The sequence below is a fragment of the Eutrigla gurnardus genome (assembly GCF_963514095.1).
Source record: "Eutrigla gurnardus genome assembly, chromosome: 14".
NCBI classification, from domain to species: Eukaryota; Metazoa; Chordata; class Actinopteri; order Perciformes; family Triglidae; genus Eutrigla; species Eutrigla gurnardus.
In genome coordinates, this window is record NC_139937.1 from 4,789,923 (window position 1) to 4,814,956 (window position 25,034).

The 25,034-nt window shown below is 42.6% G+C and overlaps 2 protein-coding genes across 3 annotated transcripts in view; both read right to left on the minus strand.

Annotated features, from left to right (window-relative positions):
- The window catches only part of stx17 (syntaxin 17), a 300,626-nt gene that overhangs the window by 180,285 nt on the left and 95,307 nt on the right, over positions 1-25,034 (minus strand). The window lies entirely within an intron of this gene.
- galnt1 (UDP-N-acetyl-alpha-D-galactosamine:polypeptide N-acetylgalactosaminyltransferase 1) overlaps positions 8,899-25,034 on the minus strand; it is a 38,410-nt gene continuing 22,274 nt past the window's right edge. For both annotated transcript variants that reach the window (XM_084027637.1, XM_084027636.1), the window contains exons 3-14: positions 22,476-22,615; positions 22,206-22,374; positions 17,427-17,593; positions 16,722-16,849; positions 16,545-16,624; positions 16,020-16,190; positions 14,019-14,136; positions 13,578-13,758; positions 12,390-12,529; positions 12,082-12,180; positions 11,704-11,838; positions 8,899-11,329 (exon numbers count right to left, since the gene is read on the minus strand). In XM_084027637.1, the coding sequence (XP_083883763.1) occupies positions 11,183-11,329; positions 11,704-11,838; positions 12,082-12,180; positions 12,390-12,529; positions 13,578-13,758; positions 14,019-14,136; positions 16,020-16,190; positions 16,545-16,624; positions 16,722-16,849; positions 17,427-17,593; positions 22,206-22,374; positions 22,476-22,614 (1,674 nt within the window). In that variant the 5' untranslated portion in view covers position 22,615 and the 3' untranslated portion in view covers positions 8,899-11,182. The remainder of the gene's footprint in view (positions 11,330-11,703; positions 11,839-12,081; positions 12,181-12,389; positions 12,530-13,577; positions 13,759-14,018; positions 14,137-16,019; positions 16,191-16,544; positions 16,625-16,721; positions 16,850-17,426; positions 17,594-22,205; positions 22,375-22,475; positions 22,616-25,034) is intronic.

The following is a 25,034-nucleotide window of genomic DNA, read 5'->3' on the forward strand; positions in this document are numbered from 1 at the left end:
CTTCAACTGTCTTAATTGATTATTACTTACACCGCAAAGCAAAGTTATTTATAAATGGTACGATCGCAGAGTTTTACCTCTTTCTAAGTCATTTTGGGATCCACTACCTACAGTATGACATCATCAATTGTTTTCAGCATGGATTGAATTGCTGCAATACATTTGAGAGAGAGGAATTTGCCCCTCTTGTGATCACATGTCTCAAATAGATTACTTCTTTTACAATTTGGAGTTTTTTCCCAGGCTAGCCTTGTGTCTAAATTTTTAAGTAGCGCTACTGACTAGGAAAATAGGTGTGCACACACATGGAACAATAATGCCTCATTTTAATAAAGATTCCAATATAATTTTTATACCATCATGGCTTCTTGTTTGAGTGGGTATTGTTTAAGGCACAGCCTATAATACAATTTGGGGTGCACTATCAATAGTGCGGCGTCCCACATCATAGTTATGAGTGGTCCATAGTGAAGGAGGAACCTGGGACAGCACAGGGTTTTCCATCCACTGGTATCAGTGAATACAAATCCGTGCTGTTCATGTACCTCCAAGAGCTCTGCTGTTCTTTACAGTACTGTTCTCATTCCTGCGGTTTTCAACACTTTACCGCTAGCGCTATATTCCCCCCTGGGATCCCTTGCTGCAACCGGTCTGAAATCTATAAGGCCAAGACAACGCTGCAACCACGGCTCCCCGTTTCATTCTTCGCGCTTGTCTCCCCTTACAACAACGGTTGCCCATCCCTAGTTATCTGTCTCATTATTACCCGCTGTGCACGTCAATTAATTACCTGGATTCACCGGCGTATACTAACGAATAAATACAGGTTTAACTATGACACGTCTGTCAACAACTCTCAGTGGTTGTGAGAAATACGTATTCAACAATCTTTCGCTCTGACTCTGTAGGCTGTTTTAGACAGTTAAAAATGTCTCACCGCGTTTTCTGTTGTCCTTTCAACTGGATTGGATCGGCAATCGGGGCTCCACTGGAGGGCAGCTTCTCACCCCTTGGGGAGGAATACGGCCTCCTGTCCATCCAACGGAGTCCCGATCACACGTCCAATCCCATCCTCGTCGCCAAGTTTGTGGTGGAAATCAGTTTATGATCACCTGATGAGAAATAAGAATACAACTCCTAACAGCGCTTTTAGTAATTTATTCTATAAAGAGTCCAAAACAGGCTAGCAGTCGCTACAGACAGACTGTAAACAGACAAAGTCTAATAAGTCAAAGCCCTCGCAAACAGGGTGTCCAAGCGGACCGCATCACCGACATACAGCTTCAGAGCAAACTATCTGGCCAGATAGGGGCAGACTCCTTAAGAGTCTGACCAATTCTTCAGTCTTGAGAAGGGCTTTTTATACAGATGTTTGTGATGTGTCATCAGAGAAGCATTGTTCTGTTGTTTGTGTAGACGGAGAACTTTGTCCAGAATGTGGTGTTTGAACCACTCATCAGTGTCCATAGATCCATATTGACTTGCCAGCTGTGCTGGTGTCACAAGATGCATTTCACAACTCATGTAACGCATGACGTGACATAAGTGCAGAATACAGGTTACCTCATGACACACATGGAATAGTATGAGTTAAAACTACTCAAACTACTAATTATACTATAATGAACTACTAAATGAAAAATTCCCATCACACTTACCAGAGCTGTTTCTCTGAGCAGTACGGCACCAGTCGCTCTTCTTCAAGACCCTAAAATGACGAGCGTTCATTCTAATCCCTAACATGGACCAATGACATCACATTGGGCATGGCGGTTATGAATGACGGAGATGTTGATGCCCGCCACACTATCCATCAGAACTCCAGTGCCTAAACTGATTTTATAATGCTTTGAAAAAGCCTAAACTTACTGTGCGGTTTGTTGTGAATAGAAAGATGGTATATTTTATCTACAAAGCCCCTGATTTCCGCCCTGCACACCCTGGCGGTGTTTTCAGCTACACTATGTGGTTTTGCAGTATTTGCATTCCCTACCTCTCTTCTCGAGGTAGTGACGTGGAGGTTTGCCATAGAAGTCCTCACGTCTGGCTCAAATAAGGAGTTACTGACTGTTATTTAGTTTAACTTAATGTGTCGTTCACGTTTCAGTGATAGAAGCTGTGAGTTTGCAACGCCAGGTCTCTGCTTTGACAAAGACCCATGAACCAGGCTACGATACCGTTACTTCACCTCTTTTTAGACAGTTTTAACAGTTAGCTGATCTGTCAGAATTGAAGCATGTTTACACTCAGAATAACTTGATATTGTCAAGTTTGACTGAGTATTCCTGTGAGCACTTTCGAGCGTGTTGTGTATTCATCAGAATTTTGAACTCGCACACCTCAAATCGATTATGTCAATTGTCTCCATGTTTTCTACCCAACTCATCCCGCCCGTGCTTCACACTGTAACTACAGTCGGAATACTTTTATGAACAGAGTACAAAGTAGTTACCATCACTTGAAGCTGTTAGGATGAATTGTGTATGTAATGCAACATTTGGATGGTCTGTGTCTGCTGTCTGAAGGCTGTGATGTGTGCTGGGTTGTTTGGTTTGGCAATGGTTTACAGGTTTAACTAAATGATTTCACTTGGTACTGTTGTTGTTTTCTTAAATTCTGCACTGATACAATAAACACCATCATTTAACCAGCAGTTGCTTTGTATTATTATTGCTCATTTGACCTACTTTATGTTGTTGGGTAGTAAAGGTTAAAGGTTATAAGCACAAATCCTGGAGTTAAATGTAAGACCCTTTTTAACAGCCATTACACAGGTTTATTATGAAGCGTAGAAGAAGGGAGACGAGATGTTTTCTTTTTATGTGTGCACGTTTCCTGTGTGGCTCCTGAAATTCTTTGAGAACTGCTGGTATAGTGTGTCCTAAAACTAGTCATAGTAAACGGGGATTTACTTTGTCTGCTAGCCTGTTTTCGGACTCTTTATTTAATGAATTACTCAAAGCTCTGTTAGTAGTAGTATTCTTATTTCTCACCAGGAAATCATAAACTGATTTCCACCACACAGGCCAGTTAAAGTGGAGGGTTGAGCTGTAATACTGAAAAGCTTGCAGGTGGGATTTTTTTGTTTAACTCTGAATATAAACCAAATCTAAATACAAGTTTTTGTATTGTACCGTGTTTGTGTGCGTTGAGTCAGACGGCGTCGTCTGTTCTGTGAAGTCTTGATACTTGACTGTATGTTATGACATACTTTTTTGTATTATTTCACCTTGTGAGTCACCGTGGCAAAATATGGTGCTGAAGACACCTACAGTATGTAGCAGAACCACAGACAGTTCTGAACAACTTGCCAGATATTTATATTTCTGTCTGACTATTTATATTGCATAAGTGAATTACAAACAGTTAAATGATTAACCCCCCCCCCCCCCCCCCCCCCTTATCTTCTGGACACACACTGTAAATATAGAACACCTCACAACTATGGGGTATCACACCGGTATCCAATAGCAACCACAGAACATGTCACCTGGAACACCATGGAATCTTTGATCTTTGATGTCTTGATGTCATCCCAGATCAAAGCCAGTGGAAATCTATAAGAAGAAGTGCCCAATGTTGTTCTTTATACAACTTACAGTCAGAAGCCAATGTACTTCAGTGACAAAGTTGTGGTGATGGAAAGTGCACAGAGCAACTACCAGAACAAGAACACCTTGGTTCAGCACGACACAGAGATGGCAGATATTGACTTTTTTTTTACCCCAACTAGCTTCTATGACAGTTCAATGGAGGCAGAAGTACAAACTTTGGACGACAAAGCGAGACTCACCTCCAGCAAAATAAAAGGGAGAGTTCTTCTTGATGTCGATGGAAACCTGATGAAGCTTTTCCTTGATCAGACTCAAGATTGCAACAATAACAGACAGATGCAAATGGAGATAAGTGAGTTGAAAGCTCGGCTGAATATAGCTCTGACTCAAAAGGGCCCCCCTCCATCTGCATGTTTGAAAAAAGCTCAGAGAGATCTGCAGAAGCAGATCTCCATCAACAAGGACCAGCATGCTGAGATGCTGAATATGCAGGCAGAGAAAGAGGCCCTCATCCGTAAAAAGGAGGCTAGCAGTCAAAAGGGCCGCCCTCCATCTGCATGTTTGCAAAAAGCTCAGAGAGATCTGCAGAAGCAGATCTCCATCAACGAGGACCAGCATGCTGATATGCAGAGGATGAAGGCAAAGAAAGAGGCCCTTCAACGTCAATGGGAGGCTAGCAGTCGCCCTTTGGCTAAAAAGGGCCCCCCTCCATCTGCATGTTTGAAAAAAGCTCAGAGCGATCTGCAGAAGCAGATCTCCATCAACAAGGACCAGCATGCTGAGATGCAGAATATGAAGGCAGAGAAAGAGGCCCTTCTACGTGAAAGGGAGGCCAGCAGTCTGCAGCTCAGTGCTGAACAGCAGCTCCTTGCAGTTGCTAAAACCAATGTGGAGAAGTTACAACAAGAGTTGAGCAAGGTGGAGGGAGCTCTCCAACATCGGGTTGAGGAGACTAAGAAGGCCCTGGAGAAACCCCAGGCTTCCCTTCAAAGTCCACACACAACCAGCACCGACGAGGACACAAAGCTGGTCACAGACTTCCCTGAGGGAATCATCGGCAACCAGGAGGAGAAAATAAAAAATCTCACGGATGCTCTGCAGAAAGCAGAGCAGGAACTGAAGACCGAACGTGTCCAGTCGTTGGAGGAGTTGGCGAGTGACCGCCTGGTATGGTGGCAGGAGAGAGACTCCCTGGTAAAGGAGGGCCTGAAAGACAAAGCTTCCTATGAGGCTCAGCTCAAGAGTGACCAGGAGGAGAAGTTATCTCTCCTTCAGGCCACTGAGAGCCTCAGACAGGCTCTCCAAGAAAAAGAAGAGGAGTTGAAGAACACAGAAAGCTCCTTGAGGTCCCAGCTGGACGACGCTCAGAGCCAGATCCCGAAGAAGAAGAAGAAGTCATGGTTTAAAAAGCTCTTCACGGGACATAGACACTGATGAAAACACACACACATACACACACACCAAATTGGCCCAAAAATAATGTATGCTGTTTTATAATTCCTATTTTTTAGGAATTATAATGCAGATATATATTAATATTTTAAAATAAGGGTGGCACAGTGAATTGCACTGTGTCGTGTGGGTTTTTCACCGGGTGCTCCGGTTTCCCACAACTACTCAAACAAACCAATTTGGCCCCAAATATATATATGATATATTCTTCCCTTGTCCACGTAGGTTTTTCACCGGGTGCTCCGGTTTCCCACAACTACTCAAACAAACCAATTTGGCCCCAAATATATATATGATATATTCTTACCTTGTCCACGTGGGTTTTTCACCGGGTGCTCCGGTTTCCCACAACTAAAATACAAAAAAAAAAAAAAAAAACACTCCATGTGAAATATATATATATATATTAAAAAAAAAAAAAAAACCCTCTCCGGGAACCATCACCTTACCGTGGTGGAGAGGTTTGTGTGTCCCTATGACCCTGAGGGCTGTGTTGTCTGGAGCTTTGTGCTCCTGCTAGTGTTTCCCATGGCAAATTGGTCTCAGGCTAGGGGGCCGGACTAAGAATGGTTCAAAAGACCCCATGTCTAAACGAGGAAGAAGAGGAGTGACCCAGCCCGGAGGAACCCCGGGGCCCCTGTCTGGGGAGGGAGGGCCTGTCAGCGAGCGCCTGGAGGCCGGGCTTGCCACAGAGCCCGCTCGGGCACAGCCCGAAGAAGGGACATGGCAACCGCTTCTCAGCCATCCTGTGGGCTCACCACCAGGGGAGGAACCTGCAGGGTAGTGTTGCTTTCGTAAACGTAACGAAAATTATGACGAAATATCGTCGTCAACGAACCTTTATCACATGAGAAAAACGAGACGAGATGCAACGAAAATGCTGGTCATGTGACGATAACGATAATTAAATGTATAATGCAATATTGTAGACGAATAAAAACGAGACTAAACGTGGTTTACAAAATAAAAACTATGCTAAAACGTGTCTTCATTTTCGTTGACCAAAACGAGACGAGACGAAATGTTATAACGTTGTTTCGTCTCGTTTAGTCGCGTTATTATTAGTAGGCTCGTTCCAGATGAACTGCGCCTCGCCTGGAAAGCAGACGAGAGCAGCAGGAGGCGGAGCCTAAACGCTGCGCTCCAGTCAGACAGTTTCCATCGGCCTTCGAAGATTTGACAGGAAATCATAGAAAAAGTTACATCCTGTTAGACGCGATCTGTAGGCTATTTGTAGTTTGCGACCTCCTTCGCATTTATCTGTATTTGTTCATAAATATCTGTGGAAATCAGATCGGAATACTTTAGTAATCCCTCGGGAAGTTATACAGCTGCAGTTATAAGAGAAAGAAAAAGAGTCAAATAAGTATAAATATTAGTAATATTTATTGCCATTTTTTGACACTGTATTAAATGTAAGAAGCTGGTTCAGACTGCTGTTATGGTTGGTAGAATAGCCAAATATTTACCCACAAAAATATTAAGACAAGTGACCCACGCTTTAATTGTCAGTCAGGTGAATTATTGTGCTGCCGTTTGGGGTAATGTTGGAGTGGGAGAAATAAGTAGACTCCAGGCTGCACAAAATAAGGCTGCAAGAATTATTCTTAGATGTCCAAATGATACCCCTATTGAAGAGCGATACAAAAAACTAGAGTGGTCATATATCAGGGATATAATAGCTAGAAATGTTCTTAAATTATTTTATAACTTACATGTTAAAAAGAAGCCAAAACTGTTGATAAGCAGATTCCAGCAGGTAAAAGACAGACATTTAGTTAGCACAAGAGCAGCTAGCACAAGTGATTATGTTTCACCCAGGACTAGGCTTGTAACTGGTAATGTTTTGTTTTCGGGCTGTAAAGCTATGAAATTGTTTACCTGATCTCACTAGGAATTTACCAGAAAAACATTTTAAACAAAACATGTTTAAGTTTAAGTGTATAAGTTTTGTTTTGTGTGTATAATGCCATTCATGTGTTGTAATGTATGTTTTTTGGTTTGTGTCTGTTCTATATTGTGTTTCAGTTATATTGTATTGTATTCTGTAATGTTTTTATGCTATGGACTCTTGGAAGAATAGCCCAATTGGACTAAAAGAGATCCAAATAAATAAACAAAACAAACAAAATGAAATGTTTATCTGGTTTCGTTAATGAAAATGATGACTAAATATCGTCGTCAATGAACCTTTATCCTTTATATGAGGAAAACTAGACGAGACGCGAAAATGCTGGTCATGTAATAACATATTTGGTTGGTAAAATAATATGTTGTTAATTCAAATCAGAGCGTCTTCTGTGTCTGGAATAGATGTATTCTTGAGTGTATAAGGTAACAATAATATAACAATAAGATAACCTTGTTTGAATTGTGAAATGGGTTTGGCTAAATATAATCTTTGACTAAAATTAGACTAGTCAGTTTTCATTGACATGGACAATTCTGACTAAAATAAGACTAAAATGCTCAGACTTTTAGTCGACTGAAACTTGACTAGACTAAAAATAGGATGGACATGACTAAAACTAATAAAAACTAAAATGATAGCTTGAGACAAAGACTAGACTAAAACTAAAAGTAAAACAGGCCGCCAAAAACAACACTAGTCTTTACAGATGGTCAGTGTGTCAGTGAGGCTTTGGGCAGATGGATAGAATAAATCCAGAAAGCTACAGTACAGCTGCTGGTAAAGCCAGGCATCTCTGCAGTCTCCAGTTTAACAAACTCATCATACACACGGTATTTAGATGACTAAGATGTTGGACATTTAGTCACAGGAAATAGAAGATATCATTCTCAATCTGCTATAAATTAACGATGGCATACACTATTTTTAAACTGACAGGTATATACAGTCAATCTGTGCTGAATGTGGGACAACAGACAATGTAGGATAATTAGTGCTGAAGTGTAAAGTCTGTGTGACAGAAACAATGCAGGCGGGACGACGTTGAAGATGATGTTTTAGGAACAGAAACAAAGCATGTAGTCATCATCCTTATTTACTGATGCTGAATTAATGCACAACCAACCAGGTGACTTCACACACCGAACATACCCAACGTAGCAGCAGAATTTAGATTTAAAAAGACCATTTTCCAGTCGGAGACTTTATGAAATTCATAGGAAGAAAGGAGAAATGGAGCAGATGATAATACATCTTATAAGCCTCCGTGAAGCACTCAGGTTCAGCTGTTTAAAATCAGCACTGTCTGAGCAGATAACAGCTGAATGTATACTGTTAAAGTATATTAATTAATTAAAGCCATTAGATGGCTTTAACCTCCTGATGTTCTTTTTCTTACAAATTATTGCATTGCTACGCAATATAATGACCACTTGTTACAAGCTTTACTCATGACTAGTAATAACTGCTGATTATTGTAATTATTACATCATCTGAAATGTAAAAATGCATTTCTTTGAGAAAACAATCAACCAATCTGACCAAAAATGCAACATATGAACTCAACCAGAGTCTAAATGAATATTGAAGCCAAATTCATAAACAAGGATTGATGAAATAATAAAACTACATCAGATGAACACGCGTCCAAATTCAGAAATTCTCTTATATGAACATGCTTCGATATTCCATCTTTTCTGGGGAGTTTCCCTCCGGGCCGCCGTCTGACTCGGCTGACCCATTTCTTCAGATCAAAGACTCCACGTGGTCCTTCTGAAGTCTGCAGCACCTAAACCAGCACGGAGTCTTCCTGAGCTCAGCTCGGACTCTCCCATTTCATTTATACGGGGTGAACGGAGAGGAAGACTCCTCTCAGATGAACAGAGCAGATTAGTCTTCATCGAGGATGAGGAGGAAGCAGAGGAACTCTGCAGACCGACATGTGAGTTCTCAAATTGGAGTCTGAAACATCTTTATTTGGCCTCCCTGGAGACTTCATTAAATTAGAAGGTTTGTAATCTGTAGTAGTACAAAATCATCACAATATCCAAAATGCTTTCAGAAAACAAAAGCAGAGAATCATATATTTTCTTAAATATGTGTATGAAAAGGTCTTCCTGGTTGCTCAGTGGGTCTAATCCTGACTCATGAATAATCCAACAGATCAAGTCAACGAGTCGGAATAATCCACAAAACATGCACTTTACAGGCAGAGGCAGAAATCACAATGTATTGTTCTGTAAACCATTTCACCTTTATTTTCTACATTTGGATCAGCTCAGTGTGGAAGCCTGGACATGTCAGTTAACTTCAACCCCCCCCCCCCCCCCCAAAAAAAACAATCTGAACAAGCCTTACACTCCCTCTGTCTCACAATCAGAAAAACGTTCACATCGTCCCCACGCAGTCATTCGCTCAGACATGAAGTCAGTCGACGTCCTCCTCTCACTAACCAAGATGAACCAGTGTCCTATGTGTAAACCGCTCCTCCACTGGAGGAAGCCTGAATGGTTCAAACCTTTTTGAAATCATCTCTCCTGGTCTGACTCGCAGGAGTGATGCATAAAAAAAAAAAAAAAAAAGAATACAGAAAGCATGATTGAAATGAAAATGCCCCACTGATGTAACGGTTTCGCCGTCTGGCTCACTGGGATATGAGTAGTGAAATGCTGCAGGTGAGCTTGCACTGTGAGATATGTAGTTCTGTTAAGATATGTCTGCTGCCGTTGCACTCCTCCTAATCCACAGCTCCAACTCTTCACTCCCGTCGGCTCTCTACAATTATTATTCTGTCCCTGATTAAGTCTCCTTACACACCTCGGCGACGACTCCTTGATATTCTAAAAAAAAAACTATTTCCAGGCTTCCTTTCCTACCGTAGATATGTCCTCAGGAGAGTGCAGAGACTCGGCTGTGTTTAGAAAATAAAAAAGCAGCTTTTCTCTTGTTTACAATGGACGCAGGTATGCGCTGATCTGACGTCAGTCTATGCTAGTCTACTGTTTGTCCAGCAGCGAGGAGTCTCTGTCCTCGTAGTTGATGGACTGGGGATTAGTACTGAGGACACACTCACACACACACACACACACACACACGTATCCATCCACACACTCCACTGGAGGAAAGAAGCCCTTGGAGTGTATTTCTTATGAGGTTATCGAGAAGACGATATGACAGAATGGATCAAAGTATGAGGCCAGTGCAGCCGTGTTCCTATGTGTATACAGGACGTGTGTGTAGTGCCTTCTGGGATGGTTCCCTATAGTTGGACATTACATGTGTGTGTGTGTGTGTGTGTAAGCTCTATGTTAAACATCTTTAAAGACAACAGAGACAGACAGACTAGGGTTACTGCTCTGTGGCACTCTCACAGGACTGTAGAAACGGACAAAGCCATGTAAAAACTTGACATAGAAATCTCAAGATATCACAAACATCATATTTCTATCTCTAGGTCTCTGCGGATGGCAGACGTCAGGTCCTTGTGTTCGGTCCTCTCTTTTTTTAAAAATGTGTAGTCCCGTGGAAATTCCTCAGCAGGGAGGCTTTAGTCTGTGGAATAAGATGCTGAGGAGTAACACCAGAGGGAGACACACACTGCTGCAAGACTGTAGGAGGGGCTCTGACACACACGCACACACACACACACACAGACACACACACACAAGCACACACACACACCCTTCTTCATATGAGTTCATTTTTTAAAATCCATCATAAAATTAAATAAAAAAAAGAAATTAACAAGGAATTCAGCCCCCTTCTCAAAGCATACATTCATTGCAGAGTACACACGCACACGCACACACACACACACACACACACACACACGTAAGTGCACACACTCTCTCATCAGAGGCCGTCAGTAAACATTAAGTGATGAGTTGAGGGGCAGACTGCTTTGTCCAGGGAAGCTGTGAGTGCAAGCCTCGACTCCACTGACCAGTCTCGTATTCCAGCGAGCGAGTCGCTCTCTGCGGTTAAAATCTCTTCAAAAAAGCAACAAACGAACGTAAAACAACAGCCATAGTCTCCTTGAGGGAGTCTTTCCTCTTTTCTCGCTCCGAGGAGGGTCAAGCATACTCCTCCCTCTGATCTCTGGCAGAGGTAGTACCGTCCAATCCGTCCTCCTCTCTTCCTGAATCCCCTCGTGGGAAGTCTTTCCTTTCCTTGTGCCCAATTTTACTAAACATGTTTCCTCCCCTGATTGCTTGCTCTGGGCCGCTGTGTGTGTGAGTATGTGTGTCTGTGAGTGTGCAGAATGTGGTCAGAAGACCTCTGGTAATGTGACGTTGCGGAGTAGCCACTGTTGAGAGCGTGTGTGTGTGCAGTCTTTGACGCTGGGCACCTGGCTGTCCTCCTCGCTGGCCTTGTCCAGACACTGGTTGCTGTTGACGTGGATCAGGGTCAGCTTCTGCACGTTGGGGAAGCACAGAGAGTGTCTGTGAGGGGGTGCAAATCAGGCTTTTGACCAGTTCATTTGAATTCACAAGGGCATTAAAAAAATACAAATCCATATGTATGTAGATTATTCTTTCAATGTCATACATTGAGACATGCTGTAGTAGTTTGGTAATGAGTCAAGAAGGATATACAACCCTTAAACTATCCTTACTTATCCCACTAATTGAATTGACAGATGTTCTTAAATATGTATTGTCATGCTGCATTTAGAATATCTGAGAATATATGAGCTTCTAGTCTGTTTAAGTAAGACTGGTGTGTATGTGAATACATAAATCCATGCATTCATAAAGGCATACATCCAAACATGTATGTTCCACTCACCGCGGGGTCGTACTCCCAGAGCTGGTTGCCTTTGAGGTGATGGCACTTGAGCATCATGACGGGTCCGTTTAGTTTGGACACATCTAGACACAAGTCGTCTGTCCTGATCTCCTTATTGGCCGTGTAAGAGAAAACCTGCATGCCACACAAACAGAGTCCAGGTTTGAAAACACCTTCCTCCCCCATAAGAGAGGTGACGTTCCATGTCCCTAGAACCAGTCTGGGATGTTAAGGGTCTTCACACATATGATGTCCCTACTTTTGCCTGCTGCCCAGCTGGCAATCTACACAATGACATTCCCTACGGGTGGTCAGTCCAAACACAAACTCATTTTAAAAATGGTTTTTCATCAGTATTGATTTCCCCCTCTCAGATACCTGGTTGCCTCCCATGCCGTGACAGTTGAAAATGCCGACTTTCTCATTCTCCTTGCGGGCCATGTTGTCCAGGCACTGGTTGGTCTCCACGTTACGGATCTGAGCAGAAACCACATTAAGCAAATCATTACTTGAACGTGAAACCCTCACCCTTACTTCAAACAGATTCAGATTCATAGAGTCGGCTTGGATTTCAGCCTGACGGCAGGGAATCACAGGTGCGTGTGTCTGTCTTACGAAGAATAAATAACAACATCTGTTGATGTGTGAGTCGGCGAGTGTATGTGTGAGTGTGTGAAGGAGTTCACCTCTCCAAGGGAGTAATAGTGTCTGGGGATCTGAGAGTCTGGGTAGACGTTCTCCAAGTACCAACTGAAGGGTTTACATTGAAGCTTTTGTCTCAGAGACGTGCGAGACGTGATGTCACCGTAGTCCACTTTGGTCACACCTGGACACAAACACAGACATCAACAAACTCATACAGTCCAGTGTTTGCTGAGAGGCTCCTACATTCAGTTTTCCATGTAAGCGTCATTTAAAGTGTGTCAATGCTTAAGTAGAAAGAGTACAAAAGCACATAAAGCTGTCAGCTGTTGCTAATTCAACATATGTATTGGTAATGGTTTTGGAACGCCCTCTAGTGGACAGGGGGTAAAACAACCACTTTGCCGATAATTGCATTGGAAATGTATGAGCTTGTGTAGAGTAGTTAATATGAATAATAGGCTGAATTTGAGCATTAAATATTCAAATATAATTTGAATATAGAAAAAAATATGGAATGAAATTCAAATAGTATTATAGAGGAAAATTGACATCTCTACTTGGTAGCTAGCACTTTCCTTAACAATCATTGGTCCATATTACCGATAAATCCTAACTGTTACTTTCCTTTCTTGTAGGTCGAGCAGATTTGGCATGTTTAGGACTAGTTTTGACAATTACAGTACAGCGCCCCCTGTGGAGAAGCTGCACCCTGCTAAACAAAAGTTCAGAGTAAAGACGTGCTTTACATTTAAACCGGGAGGTATGGAGCGGCTGCGGTTCAAGAGATAGAGTGGACATCCTTTAATTCCAAGGTTGGTGGTTCCCCTGTTCCTCCTGAACACATGTTAAAGTGTCCTTGAGCAAGGCAGTAAAGCCACAGTCGCTCACGATGGGCAGGCCAGCGCCTTACATGGCGGCTCTGCCACCATCCGTGAAAGTGCTTTGTCCAGAAAGGCAGAAAGACGATGTGTAAATGCATTTACCCCAAAAATATTTTCTATTTGGTGACTTTTGCTTTGCTCTTGGCTGTCTCTCGTTTTCCAGCTTGTGTATCTGTGTGTGCATGCAAGTCAATAGATGGTTTGTAGCGTGAAATTACTTGCAGCCCCTATCCCGCACCGCTGAATCACCACCACACTGTCACCGGGTTAATGGATAGATCACACCTGCCACGGAGATTAAACTCCACACATGATCACATACATGCGTCAGTGCAAACACGCACTCACCAGGAGAGATGATGTAGAAGAAGTTTTTAAATTCATCCATCCAGACTTCTGCCAGGCGTCGGTTGTTTTTGTTGATGATCTGTCCTGTTCCACCAGGAAACGTGTAGGGTGTTGCCTTTCTGAACACGTGGCCCACGTGAGAGCATGTGACAATCTCCAGAGTCCCACCGCACTGCCAAATCTGTGCATCACAACACATTTGGCATCAACACGTAAAGTGGCCTGTGTAGAATAGACCCACTGTAAGGCCTCTCCTGGGCGATGGATGACGCACTTCGGTCCTGTCTGTGTTGTGATAGTCTGAATAATTTTGATGGAACGCCAGTCAGGATGACGGTCAACAATTTAGTCAAACTAACGAGAGTAATGTGCATTTATTTTTCTGAACCTGAGCAGCCCGACATGCTTGCCAGTGCATGGACTGCGGGTGTGTTTACTCACTCTGAAGGAGATTTCCAGGTTCTCTCCACCCCAGATGTCCATGCCCGCGTCATACGTGCCGATCTCCTGGAAATAATCTCGGTCTATGGAGAACAAGCCTCCTGCCATGGTGGGAGTCCTGGAGAGAGACGGGCCAGCGGGGTAAATTAAGAGCGAGTTGGCCAAGTGGCAGTTAATTCACTGAAGACCTGCTTTCTAAAGGTCACACAGTATCTACAGATCCAATCAGTTTTACATTTCAGCACTCTCACCACTTTCTTCACTGTTTTTCCTGTTTTTTCAGTCTGTTTTTGTGCTCAGCTCTGGTGTTGTCAGTGTTTAATGGCCTCTAGGCTCTGCCCCCATTTCTCCCCCTCACAGAATGGTTTCCTTCATGGTAGATCAGCCTTATTTCCTTCACGGCATGTTTTCTGCTTTCATTAAACATCCAAGTCCACTTACCAACACACAACACACATACAAACGCAAATACTAGCTTGTTGATCAACACACACTATAAAACTAAAGAAAGGTGGTTTATGGCAATATCAATAATGGATATGTGCACTTTTTACTGTAAACATATCATAGATCGCTAAACTCTTCAGCAAACAATTAAAATCAATATTGTTACAAGACACAAACACATTACAGTAAAACCAAAGATGTACATGGCAGCGCAAAACAATTGCTAATTAAAGATTCATGTAAGCAGTGAGTGTCCATCACTTACAAAGAGTTACATTATTACATGTCTGTTAACCACACTGAGACATTTACTGCTACAACAAAATCAACTAATAAAGGGCAGTATTTGTACCAAGAATGTGTTTCCCCCCCTCCTGTGGTGAGTTTTCTTTTTGTCTGAAGGAATTACAGCATCTAATTGACACATTATCATTTCATAAGTCTCCTTTAGACGTCTGATACTTATTTTTAGATCCAATAACTGGATAAGAGAAACTTGCCAGGTGATAATAGACTTCTGCACAATACTGTAAATTACATGGTAGACGATGAGCCCAAAACAACCCGTTTAGCTGTCGAAGTTTCCTCGTGTGTCGTCTATGAGGCTTCTCCGACTGCGACAGCATCAGGCCTGTAACCTACTCTGCATTTTCTAATAAAGAGAACCTCTCAAGGCATTTATGATACTCGTCATTTAATACCTAAGGGACATGAGTGAAGGTGAAATCACATTAGTTACTCTTTGCTAACTGATTCTATTCTTTTCCCGTAAAAAGCTTCATTCGGAGAGCTTGTTTTTGTGCAATGGCTTTGAAATCGTGTCAGTAATATAGAACTACTTCATAACAGGAAAGGATTTACGTAAAACATATCATTCGTCTGAAGCACTTTTTAATTGCCTACCCTGACCCTACAACCCATTTTAGTTTTTGGGCCAGTTACAAGACACCCAACTGGGAAAAACAACCGAAAACAGGGGCAGACTGTTACATAAGATATATTATGTGTGACCTTGAATAATGACGTCAAGCGTGCTTCGAAACAAGAGCAGGAAGAAGAGATGATAGACAGGCAAAAATAGGCTCTTGATTTTAGTTCCAAGGCCTGAGAAATTATTCAAGGGACAAAACTAAACTGAATCTTATGTAAACATCTTGAGGTAAGCTACACAGTAATGGCATTTTTTAATTATTAACTATGGTTAATTAAATGAAGTAGGGTTACTCTGCACACATCCATTGTGAGTGCCTATCAGCAATTCTAAAGCTCACAGACAATACGTTATTTTTTACAGTTGACTGACACATTTAGTGTGAATGATCATGTGGTATTTTACTAATGATTCAATTTCATCCCTCCTGGCAAATTCTCTTTACGCTTGACCCAACAGAGAGGGGTAAGAGTCAGCTGCACAACAGCAGCCCTGGAGCTGGTAGGGATTAAATAAGTAGCTGAAAGATGATTAAATAAGTAGCTGAAAGATGATTAAATAAGTAGCTAAAAGATGCTTCAAAAAGGCAAGTCAAACCCGGATCGGCCCGCTGCATCGCCTACCTGACAGGCAGCGTGCGGTCTCCTTTGCGGCGGTCCATCTCTCTCTGGGGAACAGGGTACCAGCGGAAGTTGAGTTTCCAGTTGAAGCCGCCATAAGTCATGTCGGAACCTGCCATGTACTCAAACGTATCATCGCTGATCACGTCAATGATGGGGCACACAACTGTTCTCCTAGAGCAAGCACAAACACACAAACCTTCATCAGCCTTCTGTTCAGAACCTTGGGTGCTCATCAATCACGACTAAGTGCTCATCTGCAAGGTGTGGCACCTTTAGAACCAAATGAATATAAACAAGGGATCGTGTTGGGACTTCCCACCAGCCATCACACCCTCTTAAACCCTGTGTGTGTGTGTATGTGTGTGTGTTCGAGGATCCATTTTTGGGAAGCAGTAAACAAAGAATATGTACGATAGCATCAAATAAACACAAGGACAAGCCCATTGCAGGCTGAACAATAGTTTATTGATATTTTATTATGCTTGCTGTAGGTGTGTATGCCTTGTGTGTGTGTGTGTGTCTTACTTGTCTTGCTTGATGCGGGCGAGCAGAGGCTCGAGCCACCCTGTTGTGCATTCACAATGAGCATCCAGAAAGGTTATGACCTGGAAACAGAGGGAAAATATGAGACAAAGCCGACACACCGTATGGTGAGCAGGTGACTGTGTGGTGGCTGTCACGTATGTGCATGTGCTCACACACCTGGCCAGTGGAGATGGATGCTCCCTTGAGGCGAGCGCGTATAAGTCCAGACCGCGCATCCATCCTCACCACTCTGACAGGGACTTCCAGCCTTCGCACATACTGCTCCAACTGCCGCTTTAGGAATTCTTAAACATAGAAATAAACGCATATATGCAATAAAACAATCCAATAAACACACAAGACGGACAAAAACACACACACACAACAGAAGATGGATTATGAGCCACTCCTCCAGACGATTCCTCATGTAGCAGCAGAGATCAAAGATAAGTATGTGCTTGTGCAAATGTGTCTAAGCATGCCTGCCGACATGCTTTCTACCAGCATTGACCACACACACACACGCACACACATCTGATTTATACCTTCCAACCTGAGGTCCCATAGGGTGAAATAGTGGTGTGTGTTGGCGGATGGGGGGGAGGGGGGGGGATTGAGGGTAATAACAGAGTGTAATCCCTGCGGCTGGTGAATTAAAGACCTAATCTCCCCCAAACAGGGATTAGCAGCATTGCACAGGGTGGAGTGGCACACATAGACCATATATGCTGACTGGCTGTTGGGCACCAATCTCAACAAAATCATACAGTAACTCTAAAAAAATAGGCTAAACCTCAAACAAGAGCCACAAGCACTGAAGGAATTATCTGCAGCGTGTGTGTGTTCATGTGTGTGTGTGTGTGTGTGTGTGTGTGTGTGTACCTCTTTCACTCGCATCGTCCACCAGGACAATCTCTTCCAGCAGTGTGTGTGGAGAACGGTCAATGACGGAGTGGACGGTTCGCAGCAGTGTGCTCCACGCCTCGTTGTGAAATACAATCACCACGCTGGTACGAGGAAGGTTATCGGGGTATAACTTGTTCTTGCACCTGCAAAAAAGAAAATGAAACGATCAGAATCAAATCTTCAATGGCAAAAAAAAACGTCTCCTCGATGTGGAATGATACTAAAAACGACAGCAAGAGGAAGTGCGAGACTTGCATCCAAAACCAACACGCGTGGAAGACACTCACATGTGCAAGAAGTGAAGTTGGAGGCTTTGAACACAGACGAAACTGAGTGAGAAAACTGAGAAAAAAAAACTCTCTAGTAGAGACATCACAATCCAGTCTCTGTCTGATTGTAAGAGACGGCTACAGAGAGCTGCAGCTAAAGTGAGTGCACACAAGAGAGAGCTGAACAAGAGGCAAATAGCTGGGCCTTAAACATCAACTAAACCACATTAGTCAGTCATGGAATCACAGCATTAATCAGCTCATCGCTTATGACCTCATGAAAAATCAGATTTTTATCGACTTCAAACAGTGAAAACGGATGGTGAATAATGAGCCGAGTTTGTATCCCCAAATTTAGACGGAGGAAGACAGAAATAGCGGGTCAGCACGATGACGGTTGATTAGTGGCGCTAATTAGTGCGAGAGTCATTATGGTAGCAGTGTAGAGCACACACACCAAACTCTCTTACTGAAAGACACACAGGGATGCAAACGTCTAGGAGGAGAGCCAGCATGAGTGGAGACAAAAGAAGATGGATATTAGCGTCACAAGCTATTTAAATCAGTCTCATAATATTCCCTGAAAATGACTGATGGATTTGCTTTGTTTAGGCCATGAAGTACAACAGTTGTGTTGTTTAAATTACAAATGACCACTTTCCAAAGCCTAGTTATGGATTTAAGATTGATTTTGTATCTCCCAGGCAGCCACTGATGAAGGTTTAGTTTATTTTAGTTTGAAAAATTACCGTACATATTTCTGATCACCGTTTTATTGTAAAGCTGCACACATCCCATGTGGCTTTTTTTTAATCTATCTCAAAAGGATTCTCAGGGGGAATAACCCTTTTGTAATATTACAAAAGTGCATCACATCATATCCCCTATTAAAGGCACATATAAGTCTTTCATTATCATCTCACTGACCAAAATAGCTCCAAAAGCATGCTCTATTTAGAATAATACACATATTATAGATGGATTGATTTGCACAACAGATGGCAGAACACATGGACTAATTCCAAATGAATGTTAAATGTTACTAAAAAATGCAAACATGGCACACATGTGTGTTTCGCTGTTTGACGGGAGACAGAGGCACGCCTCTGTAGATGAAGAAACATGGCAGCCTGCCATGATACCTGCATGCAGCCTCATTAAAGTCTCTCACAGTCAAAGCATTTGCATCAAAAGACACTCAGTGAGCTGCTCAAAATCTATTCCATTACAAAAGTGAAACCAGCTTGTGACTTCCTTCCTCTGACAGCCAAATGGAATCTGATCCCTTATGATAACTCCCTCCCACCCAGTGATCATCCAGAGCGCTGGAAAGCTTCCTCTCTCTGCTGCTGATTCTGACAGAAGGAATGTAACAGCGACGGAGAACAGGAGGTCAAAAATATACTGCATCCTGCAGCTGCCTCTGGAGCATGTTTAATACCACATACACAGTGTCAGTGAGTGTCAGACTAGTGTGCATGCAAGGGAGGTTGGTGATCGCACATGATGATTCACTGTAAAAACAGAGACATCCTTAAGAGTGTTTCTACTCCGTACGTCAGTTCATTTATCTCTTCTCACAAACGCTTTTCAGACACAATCGACACTGTGCGGCTAACAGAAAACAAGACTTCTGTGTGTCCACCAGAACAACGTGTTGGCAGACACATAGCATCACATGATGTGGATTTTAAAAACTGAGGAGTGGTTGTGAGTCGTGTGTATCCAAACAGTTGCTGGAGCAACCGCAAAGCAGGGTAATGACTTACAGGCTGTTTCTCCAGCCAGTGGATTGTGGGATAGTCAGAATGGGTGGGGACACTGGTTGTGATTAAACTGCATCACTCTTACAACATTAAACTCAGGCGCGCACACACGTCGTACACATACTTCTATATATACACTGTGTGCATTCTCATAAATATGTTGCAGTCAGAATCTAAAAAAAATGGGGAAAAGTCAAGTTGTCTGAAAGGTGTGGTCATGGAAAGTGTTATACTGTAGACACACACACACACACACACACACACACACACACACACACACACACACACACACACACACACACACACACACACACACACACACACACACACACACACACACACACACACACACACACACACACACACACTTAATGACTGCAATGCTGACAATAATGAAAATAAACCATCAGTGAGTTTCCACTTTCATGTTTCAGCTAATGGTGACCTGCTTGGCAATGATGAATTCATTCAGTTTCCCATACCCTGCCGATTCACTCACAACCGCACACACACATGCACACGCACGTGCACACACACACACGCTCGATATTGACTCGGTCTTATCTCCTAATTGGAAAAGCAGATAGACTGAGAGAAGGCCGAGTGAAAACACACCTAGTAATCAACTCTTGCTCAAAGACTAAAACCCATTTCACGGATCAATGTCCTTTTTCTTTCCCACCTGTCTAGTGTGCATGTGCCCCTGCCTGTCAGTCGAGTGTCTGTCAGTCAGTCTTTCTGTCTATCATTCTGAAACCCTCCATTGCTGATCTATGCATGTTGCTCTACTGAAGCGCATAACGGGGCAGAGGGGGATTGGAGGCAGAGCTGGTTTCTACCTGCTTGAACTAACCTTGACATATCTTCAAAGCTACTGATCGAATGCACACCTGTCTAATGTTCTGCCTGCTTCTCTCCACCCGTCTCATGACTGAACAACCTGCAGCCACTGGCACTGACAGACACTTAAGTGAGACTAAACTCCTCATTATGGAGAAGAAAGGCTTGCAAATCACACATACCTAGAATTACTGAAGCAAAATTTAGAATAGGGGGGTGCATGATATGGTACCATTACCTCCTTAATGTGATGTATTCCTTTTGAAACAGGACAGAAAGGGATCAATCTTTAGGTGAACCAATGGGGTATTAGACATGGAGAGAAAGGCAGTTTTATTTGACAGGACAGGCAGAAAGACGGGATTGTTGAAAAATCTGTCATTGCTTTATTGGCTAGACTTTTTAATAACACCCACCATTGCAGCATGAGGTCGCCACATAAAATCACTGGAACACTTCCTCCCAATGACATATTCCATACCAATTGTAAACAGGTTTTTAAGGCTGTAGCTTGTTCACACACAGACACTTACTGTATGAGGACTACTACTTTTGAATTGTCTTTCATGCTATTACTATGTAGAAAATCTTCTTCACCAGTATATGTTATTTTGGTTTTGCCAAAAGTCATAGTCATAGTTCAAAGATCCCTCTGAGCAACATGAATAAGATTAGAAGAAGTCATTGGTTAAACAAACTGGAAGGGCATAATAGTACCATTGAGTAGACTGCAGATGACCCAAAGAATAATGGCTTGCCCAAATAGTTGGAGTACAAATGCATGTCCTTGTGGTTCAATAATTACTTAGGGTCACATGCATTTCTAGACGGGAAATCAATTTCGGGGAAATATTGATACAGCATTATTTTTCCCTGTGATATAACACTGTGGGGATATCAACTAAATATATGTTTTAATCATGTAATTCTTCTGCTTTAGGAAACAAACAGGTAGAGGTGGAATATTGCAGAAGGGGATCACTAAGGAATTGATATGCAACACAGTCTGTAATGGATTTACTATCACAGACACAAGCAAAACACCACAGTTGTAACTGTTTTTCAGGGAGAAATCCCACACTGTTGCATGCATACGTGTAACTGTGGTTACCAAATGATTTATATAATTATAGAGAAGGCTTGTTATGAGAACTTGGTTTCAGTGTGGTTGTTTAGTCCTCAGAGTTCAATTGACAGCTTTCACACAAAGTCAAATAAATCGGTGCGGGTAAAGTTTATTTGATCTGCTGTCAAACCACTCTGTATCTTCCCAAAATGCATTGCATGAGGGAAATTAGGAATTGTTCACAGCTGCAAAACATTAAAAATCAATTGTAGTTGATTGCAAAACAGCCTTATTAACGCCTCAGGAAAAAAGAAACACAACTACTAAGTATTTGGTTAACATTCTGCTGTATGTGTGTGAAGTCTTAAAATAGTGACCTTTCAAAACTGCAGCTCAATTGCATTAGTACATGCAATGTATGATTTCATGTTACTTCTACTACTAAACTACAACTACAAAACATTAACATACACTGATTTTAGCACAAACTGTGCACAATCAGTACATTATACAATAACACAAAAGAGACACACAGTTTTTCAGGAGATTTAAATGCCTGTGGATTCTCACTGTCTCTGAGTTTTACTTACTTTTATTGTTTTAATCACTTTGTAAAGCACATTTCTTTGTTATGTTGTTCTGTGTTGTTTTATGTTTTTAATTGTGATGTCCCCATTCGGTCTGAATGTTTCGCCAATTATCTATACACATGTATAGATATGAACAAAAACCGAGATCCAACTAAACTGAAATTATGATTGTTAAGAGTAAGTATTAGTTTAGATAGAAGACTAGCTGCAGGCAGGCTGCTCACCCTTCCAGGCGGACGTCAGGCAGTGTCCGGTTGAGAGCGATCATCTCCGAGGCCATGAGGTTGAACTGGTTGATCTTAAACATCTCCTTCATCTTCTCCTGATTCTCCTTCGCGATCACCACAGGCTTCCCCCCTTCGCCGGGCCCATCCCGTGGCCTGGTGAGGGTATCTGCAGCAGATACGTGCTCATTAAACACACACAGAGGATGCTGGAGGATGTAAGAGCATGTCTCTGTGATCACATGTATATGTGTGGCTATTCACACTCACCTTGTCTCCCGGGCAGTCCTCTCTCTTTTTTGTCATCACACTTGTTGCACTCGCTGAAGTAGAGCAGAATGAACATGTCCAGCATCACCCACACCAGAGAGGTGGCCAAAACCACCTTACAGTAGGCAAACCTCCGCATCCTGATGCAGGAATGAGAGACAAGGCAGAAAAGAGAAACATTAAAGCTCTGGCTGGGGTTAGAAGTGATGGCGATGACAATCACAGTCTTTTTCAAAGTTCTGCAGAGGATATCATCCTTTATTTCTCCACATATTCTCCTAACGCCTCTATTGGTCCTTCCACTTGTCTGTCTGCCCATCGGACTCTCAGCTCTTATCTGTCGGCTGTTTATCAGCGCTGCTCCAAATGGTCTCCTTCACACTCAGGGAGAGCCCCAAAATGAGCACTGTCCATTTCTGGATTTCTGTCGTGCATCATTCGAGGAAAAATAGGACATTTTTAAGCACAGTTAACACTGACATTTGTGTTTTGGGTAAGATGAGTCACAGTATCTAAGCAAAGCGTTAGCTGCTATCAAATATCAAGCAAAGTAAAGTGGCTGAAACAGATTTCTGAGTTCTCAAACACCCTGCAGTGCGCAAGCCAATCGACACCCTTTATACATGCAACATACCAAATCCCTGTGCACTAAAGTGCAGTTGGACACACACACACATACTTGCAGGTAAGCACACACACACACAGAGCAGAGAGAAAGGAGCTGTGATAGTAATTGCTTTTCTTTTGGCAGGCATTGAGACACAGACACAGCCACATTAAAATTCCTCTGCTCCCCTTTCCTTCTCTCCTCCAGCACCATCTCTCCTCTCTTTGGCTGATTCTCTGCCTCAGTGATCCCTCAGGTTGCAGCAGCACAAGCAGGAGGGAGAAAATTAATTTGGCCACAGCGATTTCTTTCGTGTCCCTGGGAGGGAAAAAGCGCTTGTGCATAGTTAGCTTAGTTTTGCTTAGCAGCTATTGGACACACAACTGCAGAACAGCATTTCTAAAGTCCTCCTGATAGGATTCTGGGAGCACGAAGTGCCGTCCACAGCAGAAAACAAGTGTAAATGTGTCTGTTCTTTCAAGGTTTGTCTTTTGTGTCTGTTGAGTCAAACAATCTCACGGCCCTGACAATGTAGAAGTAGACCGGTTCCACCAGGGTAAAGCTATGTACTGTATGTATAGCCAGGTAAGTTCTCTGTGGGCAGAAATATCACACAAAATAGGAAAATAGTAATAACTACCTGCAAGGAGAGATGAGCGCTGCAACAAATAGTCAATAACAAGGAGAACTATTCTGTGACAAGGTCATGACAACTGCTGCAGTTTGATAAAAACCCAATTACTGCTCTCACATGCCACGCTGACCCCGAGACTTAAACTTTCAGAGCGCTTGCCAAGTGATTCACAGGAGTTGTGTTACGTTGCAAGATTTTATGTGACAAGGAGAAACCAGTGCAGAGAAACCATCAGTAGACCAATGCAACACTCTGACTGCTAGTCCCCAGAGAAGAATATAATAGAATAGAACCAAGAAAACTACAGCAATAATGGTTTGGATAAGGTAAATGCAAGTTCATCATGTTACAGCAGATTAAATTGGCACTCAGCTGCAAACTGGATCAAATTAAAATGTGACTCTTGGTTTGCTAGTCTATTAGTGGCTTGTCATCTGCATGAAGAACCATCCATGTCAGATCATTTGACAGTGGCCTTTTAACTGTCAGCAAACCAGCTTCCCCGACACCTTGCCCTGGAGCTCAACACACAAATTAGCAAATATACTCTTTGTGTTTTCTGACAATTCATCTGCCAGTATTTTGATAATTGACTAATGGTTTGTGTTAGTGGCATGTTTACACCACTGACTACAAACGTATCTTATCTTAGCATTCATCCTTTTATATATCTACAGTCTTTTATATATCTTTATTATTTTGTAAGCCAGTTAAGTACACAGGTTTGAACGATTTTTCAGGGTTCCCACCACATCCCCTGTACACCTTCAAATCTAAGACAAACTGTAGAAACTTGTGTTTCTACAGTTAAGCCTGTTATGGTGAAAACCAACATGCAACAAAACGCATGCTGGTATATTCATGTAAAGTCACAGAAGGTTCATTCACAGATCCTCCCGGATATCCTCAACAAATTTGTCAAATTGCATCTCACAGTTTGGAACAGACTCCTCTCAGGATCCTTGACATTACAGGATGAGTGGGAAGCCTGAAATTCAGTCCTCGCTCAACAATCTCTTCTTTTCTGCTTCTCTGACCGCTGCTAGATTGCACCGGCCCTGCTTGACCTCTAAGCAGCAACATGACAACCTGACATGACAGCAGACACTTGGATCCTTCACCTTCCCTGGCACACAGGCCATATGCCAAAAGCAGCACACCGACGGTGGAGGCACTCTGTCACAGAAACGCACACATATATTTTGCCTACAAAGTCGTGTCAGAATGCTGTCAGAGATGTCAACTGGTTTCCCAGAATGCCATTTGATCACTGCAGATGTAAAAGAAGTAGACAGCAGCGCTCCGAGCAGTGGCAGAG